The 19,040-nt window shown below is 44.4% G+C and overlaps 1 protein-coding gene across 1 annotated transcript in view; it reads left to right on the plus strand.

The window, feature by feature from the left end:
- l(1)G0020 (RNA cytidine acetyltransferase l(1)G0020) overlaps positions 1 to 17,915 on the plus strand; it is a 129,278-nt gene extending 111,363 nt beyond the window's left edge. Inside the window, exons 16-19 of the mRNA XM_068389930.1 lie at positions 3,560 to 3,685; positions 5,478 to 5,576; positions 5,832 to 5,950; positions 17,268 to 17,915. Coding sequence (XP_068246031.1) covers positions 3,560 to 3,685; positions 5,478 to 5,576; positions 5,832 to 5,950; positions 17,268 to 17,331 — 408 coding nt within the window. The 3' untranslated portion in view covers positions 17,332 to 17,915. The remainder of the gene's footprint in view (positions 1 to 3,559; positions 3,686 to 5,477; positions 5,577 to 5,831; positions 5,951 to 17,267) is intronic.
- Positions 17,916 to 19,040: the final 1,125 nt, after the last annotated feature.

A 19,040-nucleotide genomic window follows, 5' to 3' on the forward strand; every position in this document is an offset into this window, starting at 1 on the left:
CAGAAGTTGCTGTTCAGGAACTCAGAAATCAAGGGATTCAAGTAGTAGCCTATCTGGACGACTGGCTCATTTGGTCAGACACCTCCCAAAATTGCCTAAAAGCCACTCACAGAGTCATCCAATATCTTCAATCTCTAGGCTTCCAGATCAACTTCAAGAAGTCCCGTCTTCTTCCGAAATCAAAGTTCCAATGGCTCGGCCTGCAATGGGATCTTATATCTCATACTCTGTGTCTTCCCAAACCCAAGAGGTTAGAGATTGCAAGGAACACCAAACGCTTTCTCAAAGACAAAGTAAGTTCCAGACGACTCCAAGAGAGGATTCTGGGGTCCCTTCAATTTGCCTCAGTGACGGATCTACTTCTGAAGGCAAAATTGAAAGATATCAATCGTGTCTGGCGTTCGAGGGCGAACCGGAAGCTCCGGGACAGGAAAGTCCCCCTTCCTCCCATTCTACGGGAAAGACTTCTTCCTTGGACAAGAGCCAACAATCTGTCAAAGTCAGTTCCCCTTCGATTTCCGCCTCCGAAGTTAATCATTCACACGGACGCATCCCTATCAGGTTGGGGCGGCTATTCTCAGCTCAGGAAAGTTCAAGGTCTTTGGTCTCCCTTATTCCGCCAATTTCACATCAATGTGCTGGAGGCCATGGCAGTTCTTCTAACCCTGAAACGTCTCGCTCTACCCAAGAGACAACACCTTCGTCTGGTCCTCGACAGCGAAGTGGTGGTCCGCTGCCTCAACAGAGGCGGGTCAAAATCAGGGCCTCTGAACCATGTTCTAGTAGCCATATTCTCCCTAGCAGCCTCGAACCGTTGGCATCTTTCAGCTGTCCACCTGGCGGGAGTCCGGAACGTAGTGGCAGACTCCTTGTCCCGGACCTCCCCTTTAGAATCGGAATGGTCACTCGATCTAAAGTCATTCCGGTGGATTCTCTCTCGGGTTCCCGGTCTCCAAGTGGATCTCTTCGCCACGGAATCCAACCACAAGTTGAGAGTATATGTGGCTCCCAATCTAGACCCTCAGGCTTACGCCACAGACGCCATGTCACAGAATTGGGACATCTGGGAAAGGATTTATCTCTTTCCCCCGGTAAATCTTTTACTGAAAGTCCTAGACAAACTGAGATCCTTCAAGGGACAAGTAGCCTTGGTCGCACCCAACTGGCCCAAGAGCAATTGGTACCCTCTCCTGCGAGAGTTGAGACTACATCCTCACCCGATACCCAATCCGGTTCTGTCTCAGATAGTACAAACACGCTTTGTGTACGCTTTCTCAAACATTCAGAGCGCCCTAACTTTATGGACTTCATGAAGTTTGCGGCCATGCATGGTGCCAATATCGATCCTCAAAACACCCTGTTCCTAGAATCAGATAAACGGGATTCCACCATCCGCCAATATGATTCTGCGGTTAAAAAGTTGGCAAAATTTTTGATAGACTCAGACGTACACTGTATGAACTTGAACCTTACAGTCACTTTCTTTAGAACTTTATTAGAATCAGGTCTGGCAGCCAATACTATCACCACTATTAAATTTGCCTTGAAAAAGATCTTCCTAGTGGGTTTTAACATAGACTTAACCGACTCTTTGTTAGCTTCAATTCCGAAAGCCTGTGCCAGACTGAAACCGGTTACTCGTCCTACCCCGGTGACCTGGTTCCTTAATGATGTACTCAAATTGGCTTCTGATACCATTAACAGTTCTTGTGATTACATTCCCCTTCTCAGGAAAACACTTTTCCTGGTGAGCTTGGCTTCCGGGGCAAGAATTTCTGAACTGGCAGCCTTGTCGAGAGACCCGGGTCATATTGAGTTCCTTCCTTCGGGAGAGGTCCTTCTTTCACCTAACAAATTCTTTTTGGCTAAGAACGAAGACCCTCAGAACAGATGGTCCTCCTGGAAAATTGTTCCCCTCACGCAAGATCCGTCTCTGTGCCCTGTTACTACTCTTAGGTCTTATTTATCCCGGACCTCCTCTAACTCCTCGGGGCCTCTATTCGTTAGAGAACAAGGTGGTACCATTACCATTAAAGGGATCAGGCAACAAATTTTGTATTTTATTAAACAAGCTAGCCCTGACTCTTTTCCTCTTGCACATGATATCAGAGCGGTTGCTACTTCGGTGAACTTTTTTCACCACATGAATTTTACGGACCTTTCCAGGTATACAGGGTGGAAATCACCGTCAGTGTTCAAGAAACACTACCTTAAACATTTGGAAGCCCTAAAATTCTCTACAGTAGCTGCAGGGAGCGTAGTTACTCCCAGGTGACTCACATGTTAATTCCTTGTCATGTTATCTCTCCCCCTTACCTGCCTCATTTATACCCTATTTGTATTCGTTGGTTTCGCACCTGAATACTATTATTATATTTGTAAATGTTTAACTCCTGAGTATCTGTATATATTATCACTCACGGCATTATTATACCTTACCTTATTTGTCAGTTGTTCTACCAAGTGGATTTATGTTCCTTTTAAGATACCCTTATAATTGTTTTGTGGCACTCATCTCTGATTAAAGCATCCTGTATTTCCCTTACGCTTATGTTTTTTCCTTTATTTTGCAAGTTTGGTGACATTTCTCTTGTATAGATTCACTGGGCGGCACAGGTTCGAGCCCAGAAAAGGGATTTTGACGTAGGAAAAATCTATTTCTGGGCGAGGGACCTGTGCCGCCCAGTGAACCCTCCCAGCTCCTCTCCCTTGGAGTCCCCAAACTTTGGGTGCTAAGGAGTTGGGTTCTGAGCGGATGCAGAGTTGGTGGTGCCGAGTGAGGTTGAACGGCTCTCCTCTATTGGGGTCTTTGTCATGGATGAATCTAAATAGTGCGGGACCTCTGGATTATACGCCCAATTTTATACCGACACCAATAGGTGAGCGAGCTAGTTAACCTAGCACTCCTTTACATTTTTTCTCTGGTATATTTAGCAGTAAATTACCTAAGAATAAGTGCTAAATGGAGCTTATTCACTGGGCGGCACAGGTCCCTCGCCCAGAAATAGATTTTTCCTACGTCAAAATCCCTTATTTACATTTTTTTTTTGCATATTTTTGATAATTTTTTCAGAAACTTCAGGCATTTTCCAAGAAAATGATACCAACCTGACCTCTCTATGACAAAGATTAAGGCTGTTAGAGCAATTTAAAAAAAATATACTGCAAAATGTGCTGGAAAAAAATAACCCCTGGGGGTTAAGGGTTGGAAAGTTCTAAATAGCCTGGGGGTAAAAGGGTTAAAATCAGTTAAATGCCATGTCTGTTTTATGTGCCTTCTCTAAATCTACCTTGCGTAAACTTTGAAAACTAAAACCTGCCAATAAAACATATTGTGTAAACCTATGTAAGGAATATTTTCTTCTGTTAAATGTTGAGGTTGCTGTGTTTCAAAATTGTAAGCAGTGATCTGAAAGTAAAACTCATCAAAATAATTGATTCATTGACAAATTTAAAAGAATTGTAATTAGAAATATGATACCAAGATTTAGTAATGTCTAGTTTTTAGATGAAAAACAGTAAATATTTCTTATGCTTTAGTATTTTGTATTTTTTGCAGGCTATCTTGTGTGGAATTGGTCTTCAACGTAAAACACCTCAGACAGTTGCAGATGAACTTGGAGTTGATCGTAGTATTGTCATGAGTCAGTTCCATAATCTTATTTCTGAAGTAACCAACCAGATAGTAAGTATAAAAGTAGAGAAGGATGTTATCATGTTATTCTTTGTTTTACCCCATGTACATGTATAGCACAATTCTAGATGACTTCTTTGTTCCTACGATATACAAACCCTTTGTCCTTTAAATAGGGATATGTTTTATGTTTTCAGCGTGAGATGGAACGCCTGTTGGAATTGTAAACAAGGTAGTTAATGACAGGTGGTGATTGTGGGCCAGAAGCCCCACCCCTGCATCTTTCAGAAGATCAGCACTTTTGTTTTCAGCTGCAACGAGTACAGATGTACTGTTGTGCCCTTAATCGAACTCTTGACCTTTCATTTTCTTTCTGGAAGTGAATGCTGGCTGTTGATAGGGATGGATTCGTACATGCTGGGGAAAGGGTGGATGTTGCAGCGGCTGTAGATCCACACTCACTGTCTGTGCTTCCTGTATGGGGCATGCGTGTTTGCAATCATCCTCGTGTGCCGAGTTGGTAGTGGCTGGCTGCCTTAAGGGGGAGGAAGAGTGCTAAGCCTTCTCTAGGTGTCTGTCTTGGCAACACCTAAGAAGACACTAAACAATTCTTTTTTTCCTTCCATCCGCTCGCTGAGGAAGTTTGCTACCGTTGCTCCTGTGCATATGCCCCTGGCTCAGTCCCCTGGGAGTTTGCTTCAGGAGCAAGGAGCATTCGGAACTATGTTAGCAGGCTTTTCAGGTTTTGGTGGCGTGTAGGATTCCCCCAGTGTTTGCTGCATCCTATTGGAGGATAGAGTCTCTTCTCCCGTTTCCATGCAGACCGCTGATGACAAGTTTGACCTAAAGAAGGTTAGAAGTCTCTAAGGTAGGCCCTCTATGACTTTGTTGAGGAGCTGGAACAACCTGCTGTACCTTCTACCCCAGCTGGATATGAGGGTACTTGGGATTCGTCTGCCACAAAAACACTGGACCTTGGACTGGTGCCAACGGAGGTGGACTATCCCGAGTCAGTGTATTCCTCGGTGGACTTCCATGTACTCGTCCTTGAATGTAACATGGGTGTAGGCGACCTTGGTGCCCCTTTGGGGAAAACCATGGTCTTTGATCGGTGCTCTTCAATGGTCATGCCCAACCTTGGAGGTGCCTTGGTTGATTTAGCCCTAGATCAAGTTGCTTCAGATCTGTGGACCTGAGAACTCTAATCCAGACGGTCATTCAAGATCTTGTCGCCTCCCTACTCATTAGAGAGAGAAAGCTCTATGAATCAGAGCATGCTTTATCATCTCTGCATGGCCTCCCTCCAAAGTATCTCTTGGCTCGCCAAGTGGTCATGTGCATCAACATACTTCGTCGCCATAGTCCTTGGAGAAATACAAGTGTCTTGCTGTCTGTTGGAAAGGCAGTGACTTTCCTGACACACCAATCAGGAAACCAGTGGACCAACTGGGTTTTGAATAGAAGGTATGCTTTGGTTTCTCATTTCTCAAAATAAGTTGGTTCAGATGTAGCTTTGTCACTTCGGAACTCTTTGGTTAAGATAGTAATGTCTCTCCTTCTAAGGAGTCTGTAGTGGAATCAGTGGTATGCATGACCCAGACAAAGATAGCGCTGAAAGCCTCTTGAGTGCTTAGTCTTTTAGCTATTGGTACTGACACGTAAACAGTAGACAATTGTTGGACTTAGGTATGACAAGAATATGTGCTTTTTCAGCAAATTAAAGCTTGAAAGACTAAAACATCCATTAAGGTAGAACATGAAACTAATGATAATTTTTTGTTAAGTAGCTGAATGAAATTCAGAAATTAGATATCAAGTATTGAATGAAAAAATTACTTTTCAGAAAACTGTTCGCCAGAATATGAAAGGAAAAGCCGTCACTGGTGTTAAATCGTTGCCTACTGATGAAGAATTTGCCTCCAGTATTAAAGAGAGTGTTAAGGTACGGTAAATGTATTTCATGAAAAAAGATGTGAGAATGTTATTGAGTATATTTCCATGAACAATTTGTAACAAAGCGTAAAAAGTAAATGTCCAGCACTGCATACTGTTGCAATGCCAATATTTCTTATAGTATTATGTTTGTTCTACCTTTCATAAATGATAATATATAAAAACAAATTTATGAAATTACACTATTAATGTTTTAACACATTGCTGTATGTATTTTTTCATGGTGTACAATATTTTTTTTCAGAAAATGAAAGAAAAAGAAGCTAGTGACAGAGAAAAGGTATCACAGATGATTGATGTAACCCAGTATAAAATTAAAACAAAAGAAGAGGAGGAGGTAGTTACAACTAAGAAGACTAAAAGGTAATGTCTTTCAATATTTTATGATAATCTGTTGACAGTTTGTTGGTCATCATTAACAATAGTAAATGTTTACGTAAAAGAGAAAAATAAAATCTGTTTTGTTTAGGCAAGTAAATTTCATCTACTGTTTAATGGAAAACTTGAAAACGTTCAGATCTTATGGATAACTTGGAAAAGTTTAAATTTAATGGAGAACTTGAAAAAGTTTAGATTTAATGGATAACTTGAAAACATAAATTTAAGGGAGAACTTGAAAAAGTTTTGATTTAAGGGAGAACATGGAAAGGTTTATAGAGAGACTGATAACTATAAGCAGATGTGGATTTATACGTTAAGACTTTTTTTAAAAATTCAAAGGAAATGATTATGTATAAAAAGATATCAATAAACCCAGCAATGGGTTGGTTAGGAGAGCAGCCGTCATAACCAAGAATCGAACATTTGTTATAACGTCACTAGTATCATTCTAATTCTTGTAACACAGCAGTCAACTTGGTATTTGTTCAAATTTCATTATAGTTTATATGAAGCCAACGGGCCCTTTTTTTTAGTTTTGTATGTATTTTCATCCAGTTGACTGTTGCTTCATCTTTTCACTAAATGATATTATACATAATGTAAAAGTTTTTAAAGTAATTTGTATTTTTCATAGTTATAGAGACCAGAATCATTTATAATAGTGAATTTCTTCAGCAAAAGCTTGGTATGCATGGGTGAGTAGCCCCTCCAACCCTCCTATCAAATATGCTTAATTTTTGACCCCCTGGCTATTTGGAACTTTGCAACCCTTAACCCCCAGGCATTTTTTTTTAAAGCACATTTTGCAATATATATTTTTTTAATTGCTCTAAAAGCCTTAATTTTTTATTATAGAGGTCAGGTTGGTCTCATTCTTTTGGAAAATGCCTGAAGTTTCTCATAAAGTTATCAAAAATATGCAAAAAAAATGTAAATAGCAGTTTTTTGCAAGGACGTACCAGCACGTCCATGGGGTTAAAGGGATGAGTTTTGTGAAACATACCAGTACGTTGATTGGGGTTAAAAGGGTTAACTTTTGACCCTTGGCTCAGGACTGAGGATGGATTCAGGTTTTTATTGCCAAGATGAATACAAATTACTTGAAAAAAATTTATTTGTTTTTGCACATATACAAACCTTTCATCCTTATTGGTGGGTGGGAGAACTAAACTGATCGGTTCTTTCCTCCTCGTCTTGTATGGGACGAGGGAGATTACTCCAGAAATTTCCTATCTTCCCATCATAGGGATGAGGAAGCTGGTAGGGCCTGCCCTGTACATAGTACGCTTTCAATGAAGGAATCCTTCTTCCCCAAAAGAGAGATGCTGTCAAGAAGAAATATTTGGGGTATGATAACCAATGGGTCTGGTATTCATCCCATCATCCTCCCCCTTGTTAAGAGGATGGGGAAGAACTACTTCTTGATCTAGTCTAAAAAGAGTGGTGCTCTGAAATGTAGCTTACCAACTTCAGTGTCAGATCCAGCCTGTAACAGTACAACAGTTTCATACCAAAGAGAGGGGAAGGAAAGAAGCAGAAGAGTCAAACATTCTGTCGTTTATTCCTGACCACAGACAAGATGCTTTCTGTCCCATTTGGATCTGCACTGGCTATATAACTACTTCGAGTAGCCAGTACACGACCAAGAACAAGTGTCAATGGACATGTTGGGTATACTCCCTTGAGAAAAGGCTGTGAAGGGTGTTCAGTGCTTTCAAACTCCTGCTCTTATCACCAGGCTGACTGCAAGAACACTTTTGAAGGCTAAGGTGGGACCTATACCCCTGATTTTGTGAGCTCTAGTCCTAGCTGGTACCTCGACAATCCTAGCAGTTGAAGCATATGATATATAGATTGTTTCACAAAGCGAAAAAGACACCTCTTTCTTTGTGTTGCCAATAAAAAGGAAGAGATGTTGACATTCAAGCCTGAGATGTTGAGTCCTTTTCAGTGGCACCGATAGGTCTTAAAGGACACAAGAGCATTCCTCTCAATTACCAATTGACCCTTCTTGCAGTGAGGGGATAGAGAAGGTCTCGAACCTGTGGTCATGTCTCAATGGTTTCTTAGTGTTGGTTACAAGCTCGGGGACAAATCTATAAGACCTCTACTCAACCCTTCTGATGGTTATTACTCTTTGCCGATGCTGAGGCTAGCAAAGTGACAGTCTTGAGAGTCAAATCTGTAGGAGGACTCTCTCAAAAGCTCATACAAGATACACGAAAGAATCTAAAAAATGCAGGTCACATCTCGTGCCACTAGCCCGAGGTCCTCAGGTGGGCAAGACTGCCTTAAGCTCCTTAAGAGCATAGAAAATTCCCACGGGGAGGAACTATGCACGTACTCAAGGCTGAGGAGTAGCCATTTACAGCCACAACTGGCAAGTGTTTCCTTCCTTCCTATGATATCTGTTACAGAAGTTGGACCATTTCCCCTGGTAGGGAGCTGCAGAGGATTGCCCTAAGTAGAGAACCATGACTTATGAACGTCACCTGTGTGTGACACTGTGAACGTTGTAGAGCACACCCCTCGCTTGTAGCTCGTTTGTACATTGTTTACATGCCAAATACAAATGGAAATCGTTCCTATTTATGTACAAACGATCCGAGGGAGAAGTCATTGTTAAAAGACATTATTGTCAGTGATGCAACGAGCTCAGTGATAATGTGGTGACTAGTGCCAGCCAAGGGTAAACTAAACGTGGCCATAACAAAAGTGAATGGACTTGAATCTAATGCAACCGGGAATTGTCAAGAACAGTGTTGCTGTGTATTAAGGTTAAGTCTGTTACTAGATCTACCTGATTGTGTGTCCCTACACCACGATATGAACAAACCCGCAAACCTGTGGAGAACGTGAATACAGCAAAAAGGACTCTAAAAGGTCAGTAGTATCCAAATGGTTTACAGTGATTAAAGTGATTCACTCTGTCAGTAATTCCCTAGTAGGTAATTCACAGTGATAAGCAGCAAAATGGCCGCACAAAGCATTGGTTGCCCAGTGCCTGGATGCACCTATCGAACCGAGGCATCCACAGAGCCCATCATTACCGCAGCGCTCCTGAACGCACACACAACGACTCATGCCCAGGGCCCAGTAGCTCAGTACCACCCACCAAGCACCAAGGTTGAAAAACTTAAGCGCCCAACGATATCAGCGGCCGGCACGAGTGGGGAGTGGGACTATTTCCTAACTCGTTGGGGCGAATACCGCAAGGGAACCGGGCTCCAAGGGGATGATGTTGTGGTACAGCTCCTTGAATGTTGTGAGGAGAGCCTACGCAAGGACATCACCAGCGCCGCGGGGAGGAGCCTGGTAGGCGAATCGGAGGATGCGGTGCTTAGTGCGATAAAAGCCCTCGCGGTGCGCGGGGAGAACGCAATGGTGGCGCGGGCGGCTCTCTCAAACATGCGACAGGGCCGCGAGGAACCGATACGGGCATTTCACGCTTGCGCGAAGGCCCAAGCAAACACGTGCAAATACGTCAGGAAGTGCATATGTGGACTAAACGTAAACTTTGCGGACGACGTGATCAAAGATGTGCTTGCACGAGGTATCGCTGACCAGGACATCCAGCTGGATCTACTTAGCGACCAGCGGCAGGAGATGTCGCTGGAGGAAACGATCAGGTTCATCGAAGCAAAAGAGTCTGGTAAGCAGTCTGCGTCCCGATTGCTGGACACCCACAGTCATGGCGCGGAGGCTGTCACCAGCTCCTATCGCCGCATCAAGCGCCAAAACGCGGTAAACAGGGGTGATGCACGTCAGACGGATGCAAGTGACGGTGGCAGACAAGCTGTTTGCGGGTACTGTGGTGAGAAGGGCCATGGCAAGAATGCGCCCTGGCGAATCAGGAAGACTGAGTGCCCGGCTTACAGTAGAAAGTGCCGCAAATGTAATCGCGATAACCACATAGAGCGAATGTGCCGGAGTAAATTGGCGGCTGAATCTGCCAACACAGACGCATGCGATGAACAGACGGCAGCATTCGTAGAGTTGTGTGCCATGTCAGATATCCGAACGATCGACGGTGAACAGTTGCTAGCACTAGATCACCACCTGTATGACAACATGTGCGACAGATGGCTTAGGCGGAACTCCCAACCGCAGCCGTTCATAAACCTCCGACTCAGCATCCATGCAGGGGATTACCTCGCCCTGGGATTCAGACCAGTCAAGCACACAAGACCTGCAACACTCCCTGCCATGGCCGACACCGGTTGCCAGAGTTGTCTGGTCGGGGTTAACGTTATCGAGCAGATGGGCCTGACGACCGCGGACCTGCTCCCGGTCTCGATGAGAATGAAGGCTGCGAATAAACAAGATATCCGTATCTTAGGGGCAGCCATCATCCGATTCTGCGGAACACACGCCGGAGATCCGCAAACCGAATCTCGGCAAATAGTGTATGTCACGGATTCGACCGACAGGGTGTTCTTGTCACGCAGCGCCTGCGTCGATCTTGGCATAATCTCCAAAAATTTCCCCACATTGGGTGAGATGTCGTGCAGTGCGGCAACCACAGACAATTGTACACCGCAAAATGATACATGTGACAATGGCGTGACATCTCAATGCAATTGTCCTCGGCGCACGGCGCCCCCACCTAAACCTACGTCTATCCCCGTGCCGGCCACAGAAGGTAACAGGGAGGCCATTCAACAATACCTGAAGGAACTTTATGCCTCCAGCACATTCAACACGTGCGTCCACCAGCCCCTCCCCATGATGGCGGGCCCACCGATGCGCTTGATGGTTGACTCAGATGCTAAGCCCGTTGCCCATCACACCCCCATTCCAGTAGCGTTACACTGGCAAGAAACCGTGAAGGCAGGTCTGGATCAAGACGTCAAAATGGGAGTTATCGAGCCAGTGCCCGTAGGAGAGCCGGTGACATGGTGCCACAGAATGGTAGTCTGCGCCAAGAAGACGGGGAAGCCTAGAAGGACGGTAGACCTTCAGGCTCTCAATGCTCATGCCATTCGTGAAACACACCACACCCAATCGCCCTTTCATCAGGCCCGTTGTGTCCCACCGGGGAAACTATAAACAGTGTTCGATGCCTGGAATGGATACCACAGTGTACCACTGCACAAGGAGGACTGCCACATGACCACCTTTATCACACCCTGGGGCAGGTATTGATACTGTGTCACCCCACAAGGCTATGCCGCGTCAGGCGATGGCTACTCAAGGCGATATGATGAGATAGTATCCGACGTCCGTGACATGACGAAATGCGTTGATGACACATTACTGTGGGCCGACACTATTGAGGAAAGCTTCTACCAGGCAGTCACTTGGCTCGACGTCTGCGGGAGAAACGGCATCACCCTCAATCCCGACAAATTTTTGTTTGGCTGTCGCGAGGTAGAATTCGCCGGCTTCACCATCTCAATGGACAGTGTGCGCCCTTGTGCGAAATACCTGCAGGCAATATCAGACTTCCCACGCCCGAAGAACATAACAGACGCTCGATCGTGGTTTGGCCTAGTAAACCAAGTGTCTTATGCTTTCAGTATGGCTGAGCGCATGCTCCCATTCCGCGAGCTACTGAAACCCGACAAGGCATTTACGTGGACCGACGATCTTGAAAGCGCATTCCAAGCATCTAAAGAGGCCATTGTAGATGAAATTACCAACGGGGTGCGCATCTTCGACAAAACCAAGCCGACATGCCTTGCGACCGATTGGTCTAAAGAAGGCATCGGGTTCTGGCTATTCCAAAAACATTGCCAATGCCCAACAGACAAGCCATTCTGCTGCCGCGAAGGTTGGAAGGTGACCCTAGTCGGGAGTCGTTTCACGCACCCAGCCGAATCCAGGTATGCTGTGATAGAGGGGGAAGCCTTGGCGGTAGCCGATGCCCTTGACAAATCACGCTACTTTGTCCTCGGCTGCTCAAACCTGGTCATTGCGGTAGATCACAAGCCACTATTAAAGGTGTTGGGGAACCGATCCCTGGATGACATCCCGAATCCCCGACTGCGCAACCTAAAGGAGAAGACACTGCGCTACCGCTTCTGCATCGTATACGTGCCAGGGATGCGCAACAAAGCAGCTGATGCCATTTCACGTCATCCGAGAGGCAACACCAACCCAGAAAAACTTTATCTCCCTGACGACAATGCATCAGTCTGCGACCACTCCATACCGTCGGTCCACCACGATATCCTTGCCGGCATACGCATGAGGGACTGTGACACATGCACGATTGAAGAGCCCGCATACCTCACAGCCCTAGATTCCCTTCCAGCGGTCACCTGGGACCGTGTACGGGAATCTACAGCAAGCGATCCCGCCCTTCACGCGCTCACAGAGCTCATCGAACATGGGTTCCCGACATCAAAAGACGACATGCCACAACACCTCAGTGCGTACTACCACCTACGGAACGAGCTCATCACCTTCGACGGTGTCGCATTGTTCAAGGATCGTGTTATCATCCCGACGTGCTTGCGCCAGGGTGTCCTATCCGCATTACATTCGGCACATCAGGGTGTTTCCATGATGACTGCTCATGCAGAGGCATCAGTGTACTGGCCAGGCATTACCGCAGACATACAGGCGACTAGAGATAACTGTGAGGATTGCCACCGCATGGCCCCCTCCCAACCATCTGCCCCCCCTACCCCACCCGTCTTGCCTGTTTACCCATTCCAGTCAATGTGTGCCGACTACTTCACTCACAAGGGCGCCCACTACCTGGTAATTGTGGACCGATACTCAAACTGGCCACTTATATCAAAGTCTACCAGTGGTGCCATAGGACTAATTGACAACCTGCGCCGTGCATTCGTCACGTACGGAATTCCTGAGGAACTTGCCAGCGATGGTGGGCCAGAATTCACGGCAACCGAAACACGTGGGTTCTTGAGAGACTGGGGTGTCCACCACCGACTGTCATCAGTAGCATTTCCACACAGCAATTGCCGAGCGGAAATCGGAGTGAAAACGATGAAGCGCCTGATTACTAACAACACGGGGACAAATGGAGACCTAGACACAGATGCCGTTCAGAAAGCAGTCCTCCAGTACAGGAACACTCCAGACCCAGTCACAAGAATCTCCCCAGCCATGTGCGTCTTCGGTCACCCGATCCGCGATCTCATCCCTATCCTTCCTGGGAAGTACAACCCCCACACCACATGGCGCGAAACCCTGACATCCAGGGAAGAAGCCCTACGCAAGCGCCATGTCCGCATGATGGACACTTGGTCACAACACACTCGCCGTCTGCCACCCCTACGGGTTGGTGACCATGTTCGCATCCAGAATCAAACTGGCCCACATCCCACCAAATGGGACAGGACCGGGACAGTCGTCGAGGTAAGGCAGTACGACCAGTACGTGGTAAAGGTTGATGGCTCGGGCCGAGTATCGCTGCGCAATCTGAAATTCCTGAGAAAGTTCACACCGGTTACGACCCCGACAGAGCCGCAAAATATAACCTATGGTGGCATACCCCTTCAACCACCCGCAAGCGCGGCCCCGACCAAGCCGAAGGAGACTAACCAACACGTATCAACACCGCCGGATCCGCCTGCTGACCAACCACAACTGCTGGCTGACCGACATTACCCAACATCAGTCGATCAACCTCCCCCACTCACGCCTGTAAAGCCGGCCAAACACACTCGCCAGCTTATACACACAACGCCGAACGACCAAACTCCACTGCCCCCACCAGCAACACCAAGTCGTGTCAGACCTTCAACGCCAACCGCTCCGCCCCAACTAGCAAATCCCATCCCACCAATTGGTCTCGCCATGGGCCGGCCATCCAGGACTGTCAAAACGCCCAAATGGCATGAAGACTATGATTTTTCATCTCATGATTTACATGTCTATATCCAATGTCGTAGAATGCTCGATCGACCTGATATTATATCAGACATTGCATTACTTTCATCAGTGTAATTATTGCTTTGTGTAACTTGACTAGTTTGAAGAATGTTTGATCAACCCGTTATTAGACTAGATGTCATATTACCATCCTCATTACATACATTTATCAGTATAATTTACAGAACTATCAGGCTGTTCAGTGAAGATTTTCCATTTTAAACTCAATGACCCAGTTAATTACTGTTCAATCTTAATCAGTCCCTTCCTAGCCGATCAAGACTTGGGAGGAGATAGAGAACCATGACTTATGAACGTCACCTGTGTGTGACACTGTGAACGTTGTAGAGCACACCCCTCGCTTGTAGCTCGTTTGTACATTGTTTACATGCCAAATACAAATGGAAATTGTTCCTATTTACTAAGTATCCAGATATCTATGTAGTCCCTCGCAAAAAAAAATTTTGCTTGGAGATGATACTGGGTAGTCTTCAATTATGATATGCAAGCATCTTAGCCAAGTGGTGGTACCTCTGAAGGTGTAGCTAGTGTTCCATAAAGGTAGTTCTCCGAGGACCTCGACTAGAAGTGCTAGCAGGTCAGAATACTGCTTGGCATGAGGCCATTTGTAAACAAAAAGGGTCACCCTAAGCTTGATGTGATCAACCATTGGTTGTTTAGTTGGCCAATCAGGCTGAACAGAGGAATGGGGGAATAGACTACTGGGAACTTCCAGTTTAGCTGCAAGGCGAACAGGCCAACTCGCCATTAATCCCCACAGGGCAAGAAGCCTTTTTTCTATGCAAAGATATAGGATCTGCTCTAACCCTACAACCTGCCCCCTGGCAATTGAACGTGTCTGCTAGTACATAATTCTTGCCTGGAATGTATCTGGCTGACAGCTCTATGGCATTTTACACCACCCAGATGTGCGTCTGGTTGTCAACTTGCAAAGGGAAGCAAAAAATTGTGCTTTTGGGTGTTAATGTAAGCTACTATGGAGGTGTAGTAGTTCTTCCAAACTACCGGGTGCCTCTTCAGATTTTCTCGGAATGTTTGCAGAGCTAGAAATGCTGCTTATATTTCCAGGATAATGATGTGCAGATTTTCTTCTACTTCTAACTATAAACCTACAGCAAACAGGTTGCCCTGGTACTCACTTTCAATGCATTTGAGAACAGTTACATATCTAGAGGTGGAGAGTCAAGTTTGTCTCCCTTAGTGAGGTTGTAATTCAGCCACCTGTAAGATAGCCCCTTGCCTCCTGTCTCACTGGAACAGGATGATTTGATTGGTCCCTGCAGGCTGACGAGGGATCCTTCAAAATACCACCGAAGGGATCTTTGGTAGAGACGCCAGATTGCAGTAAGCTTCTCAAGCGAGGAAAGCTGGCGGAAAAGACTACCAGCACCGAACTTGAAGAAATGTCTGACAGAAAATGGTGTGTTTGCTGAAGGAAAGGAGCTAGCTTCTTCTGTAATTATCAGCATGCTCAAATACTTCAACCTCTGCCTAGGTTTGAGATTTTACTTCTCCCAATTTATAAAAATTACTTTATAGCAATAAAAGGGGAGAAGCCAGTCTTGATGCTGTAGCAATTGTCACTGACGAGGCCAGGATTAGCCAATTATTGAGATACATTAACAGATGTATCCTGTGGTAATGGACAAAAGCTACCACCAGATCTGATTGTTAACTCGATACAGGGTCAAATTAGCAAGATCAACTAGGACAGCTCTAAAGAAAGCCTCAGACCTCAAGGGGCACCAATGAGCCAATTAATGGCAGGGGTCCTACCTCAAGGTGAAACCAGGTCGCCTCACTCGTGAACAAGTGCAAGAACATCTACAAAGAAACACTCTGACAAGGTCCTGTACCTGTTTGGTAAAATAATCCTGAGTTCCCTCATATTTTACATTGAGTTTTAAGCAGGATGCTCCTGAGATCATCTCTCTCCCCATGAAAAGAGCCTTCTAACCCAATGCCTGCAATGTAATCGGGAGCTATTGACGGGTCAGCAAAGAGAGGAATATCTCCAGTACCAATCAAAGAAGAGACCAAAGAAGTATCTCTTACTTCTGTTGATTGAGGTTGCAAGTGGTCCTCAGTCAGTCCCGTAGTCACCAGCTGCTCACTTGATGACTTGAAGCTGTGCTATCTTCCTAACATGTGGTACCGATTTATTCAGGTCAGAAAAGGGAGCAGTAGTCCACTGTCCAGAAAAGAAAGGTGAAGGAGGGCACCCAAGATTCTCCAAAACATGGCCGACAGAAGTAGTCGGGCCAGCACAGGACCATACTCTCCTCTCACTCTTGGCTACAGTGGTAGCTAAGGGAACCCAGGCAATGGCTGTAGGGTTCCATGATCAGGGACCACCCTGGTGTCTTCCCCTCCTCAACAGCAGGTTAACTCAATGAGGATAGAAAGGGGCTATAAATCTTCATCAGCATTGCCAAGAATGACAGAGGAGAAAGCCTTCCTCTTCCTTCTCAAAGTGTAAGTCTGGCACTGAACAGGAGGTCTCTATCTGCTTTCAGGACGTTGGGGATGACTGCGGACAATCGTGTCCCCCCTAGATGCTCGGAAAATGTGATGGTTACTGCCGTTCGTGCCATAAACTGGTTGCAGTGCCCACTCTTTCCCCAGCATCAACAAAATTAGTTGCATTTGTAATCAGCAACATGAATCCAAGCAATAATCTACCTCTTTAGAGATAAGCAAAAAAAGAATCCAAGCCTTTGGATAGGTCTCATCAGTATATCCATACTTATTGCAGCTGAAGACAAAAATGAAGTCTGACTCCTAGGAGGGTGGGTGGAGCTGTTAGCCAAAGCACACCTGTAATCAACTAATTTAATGTCCAGCACATTTTGATAGTTCTAAGCTATTAACTCGTTAAGCTAATGGTATTATGTGGATGGATGAAATGAGAAGCTGCATATTTAAAGACTTGATTCATAGAATTAGTTGAAAGAAATTGACATACTCTTAAAAAATAGTTTTTGAAAAAGGTTCATAAGCAAGCTGTGTTAAGTGCTTCATGGTATATAGATTTTAGTTAGTTTTGTATAAAGGGTTGAAGTAATTGGTTAGAAATAAGTAAGTGATAATACACATTTTTTGCGGGATTGATGGATCAGGGGAATTGTATTAATTGATTTTATCAGTTACATATTCATGAAATTTATAGGTTTTTTATGTCACAGACAGATGTTGACATTATTTTTTACTGTGGTGAATATCTTAGGGATGAGACATTGACTATTTTAGGGATGAGACATTGACTATTTTATTGTTTTTCAGAGTAATTTTATTGTCGATTGGTTGGTGTAAAAAAAATCTTATACAAATGAGTAATGCAATTTTTTCTTTTACAAATATTTCCAAAATTAACTTTTTTTCTTAATCCCAGAAATACTTACACTGATTGTCATTTGTTTCTCCTATTTTTCAGTAAGAAGAGGTTGCTAGTGGGTGCAGAGGAAGAAGATAAAAGCAAGGCACCAAAGAAGACCTAGAATATTATTTTTGTTAAAATAAAACTTTTTACCAATATTTTATAAATATTGTATCAATATTTCTGCACATTGCAGTATTCTACTTTTGATATGGAGAAATTAACTTTGATGATATTTCATCAAATAAACTATAAATAGTTTACAAATGGCTAAAACTGCAGAGGGAGAGGCAGGGTAGAAATGTTGTTAAAAAGGTAAGATTTTAAGTGAAAGGTTTTTCAAAGCAACATTCATAATTGATTTGTTTTTTAAATTACTGATATTCAGCAATATCTCCAAAGCATTATGCTAAATAGGACGCTTGACCCCAAAGCGTCCTTTTCGTCAAGCAAAATATGAAGCAAGTGCTGTTGCTAAATCTAGGTGTTCCCCAACTTATCTAAGAATTGTTTCAACTTTTGGATTACTCTACTGTAGGTTTGCCTGTCGAGTTATAATCTTCTATAAGAGTAAAACAAAGTTTGAAATAGCAACTTTTACTCACAGATTTCCTGCTAATGACCAAATTGCTACACTTTTAGATTCTGTATATAAAGCTTGTAAGCTATAACAAGGTTTCAACTTCTTGTTTCTAATGAAATTTAGAAAAGTTTTCCCATTTCTGGACCTGCAAATTAATAGATTTGTAGCTTTGAAACAATATACAGGTATTTCAAATAAATTTTTTTCAGTGAGAGGATAAATTAATTAAGCATTACAGGAATGATATTTTTTATTACATTTTAAAAGTTACTTAGGTTATTACACATTCAATTTAAACCTTATCATAACATGGAATTTACAAAGTTACTTCAATATATATATACGACAAATTTGAAAGTAATTTGTATTTTCCTAACTATGCATACCTTCGCCTCTTTACTATGGATGTATTTCGGCCTAAGTTGAAACTAGCCATAACAATTTTAGCGAGGTATAACAGCCTGCTGCTAGTTAGCAGGAGGGGTTAGACCAGCCACCCTGGAACAGGGGGACAGGCACTGGTGCGCCAACAGGAGTCAAGAGCTCAAGGTTTATGTAGGTAGGAAAAAAACAAATTACTTTAAAATTTGTTCCAACACAATACAAAGACTCATCCTTTGGTGGGTGGAAGTCCTAACCCAAATAGCTGGGAATTTATCCCAGTGAGTGACTACTTTGTGCAAGCTTAATAGAGGCACCCTGGCACCTCAAAAACTATGTGCCAAACTGACAGCCTGGGTAATCAGTGTGAAAGTGTGAGAACTAAGTACTGTGGCTTGACCAGGTAAGGATTCTTGGAGTAGTATGTTCCACTTGCTTAAACTAGGCATTGCCACTACCCCCCTGTTGGGAGGACGAGGGCAAATATATTTCATGTATCAGGTTCGCAAGGGATATAGTTCTTATCTGCAGACAGACGAGACCAGCTTGAAGTTTCCCAGGTGCTGTGCCCCAAAGAGGGGAGGGGGAGAGGCCAATCACTACCATTCACCCCACACTAATTCCGGGTAACGTCTCCCCTCAATAGACTGCTACTTGTCCTGCAAGGGAGCTAAAGTATCGTAAACAAGTGCAGTCAACACAGGCTCTATGGAGAAGGTATCTAGGTTCCTGCAGATTAAGTCATACAGGTCGTCATGCTTCCAAACACCTGCTCGAAGTACTTTCACCACAGCGTAGTTTGTTTTTAATGCTCCGAGTCTGGAGGCGAGTCTGGATTCAAGACCCGACCTATGACCTGGAGAATC

This window comes from Palaemon carinicauda, chromosome 16 (assembly GCF_036898095.1).
Source record: "Palaemon carinicauda isolate YSFRI2023 chromosome 16, ASM3689809v2, whole genome shotgun sequence".
Classification (NCBI taxonomy): domain Eukaryota; kingdom Metazoa; phylum Arthropoda; class Malacostraca; order Decapoda; family Palaemonidae; genus Palaemon; species Palaemon carinicauda.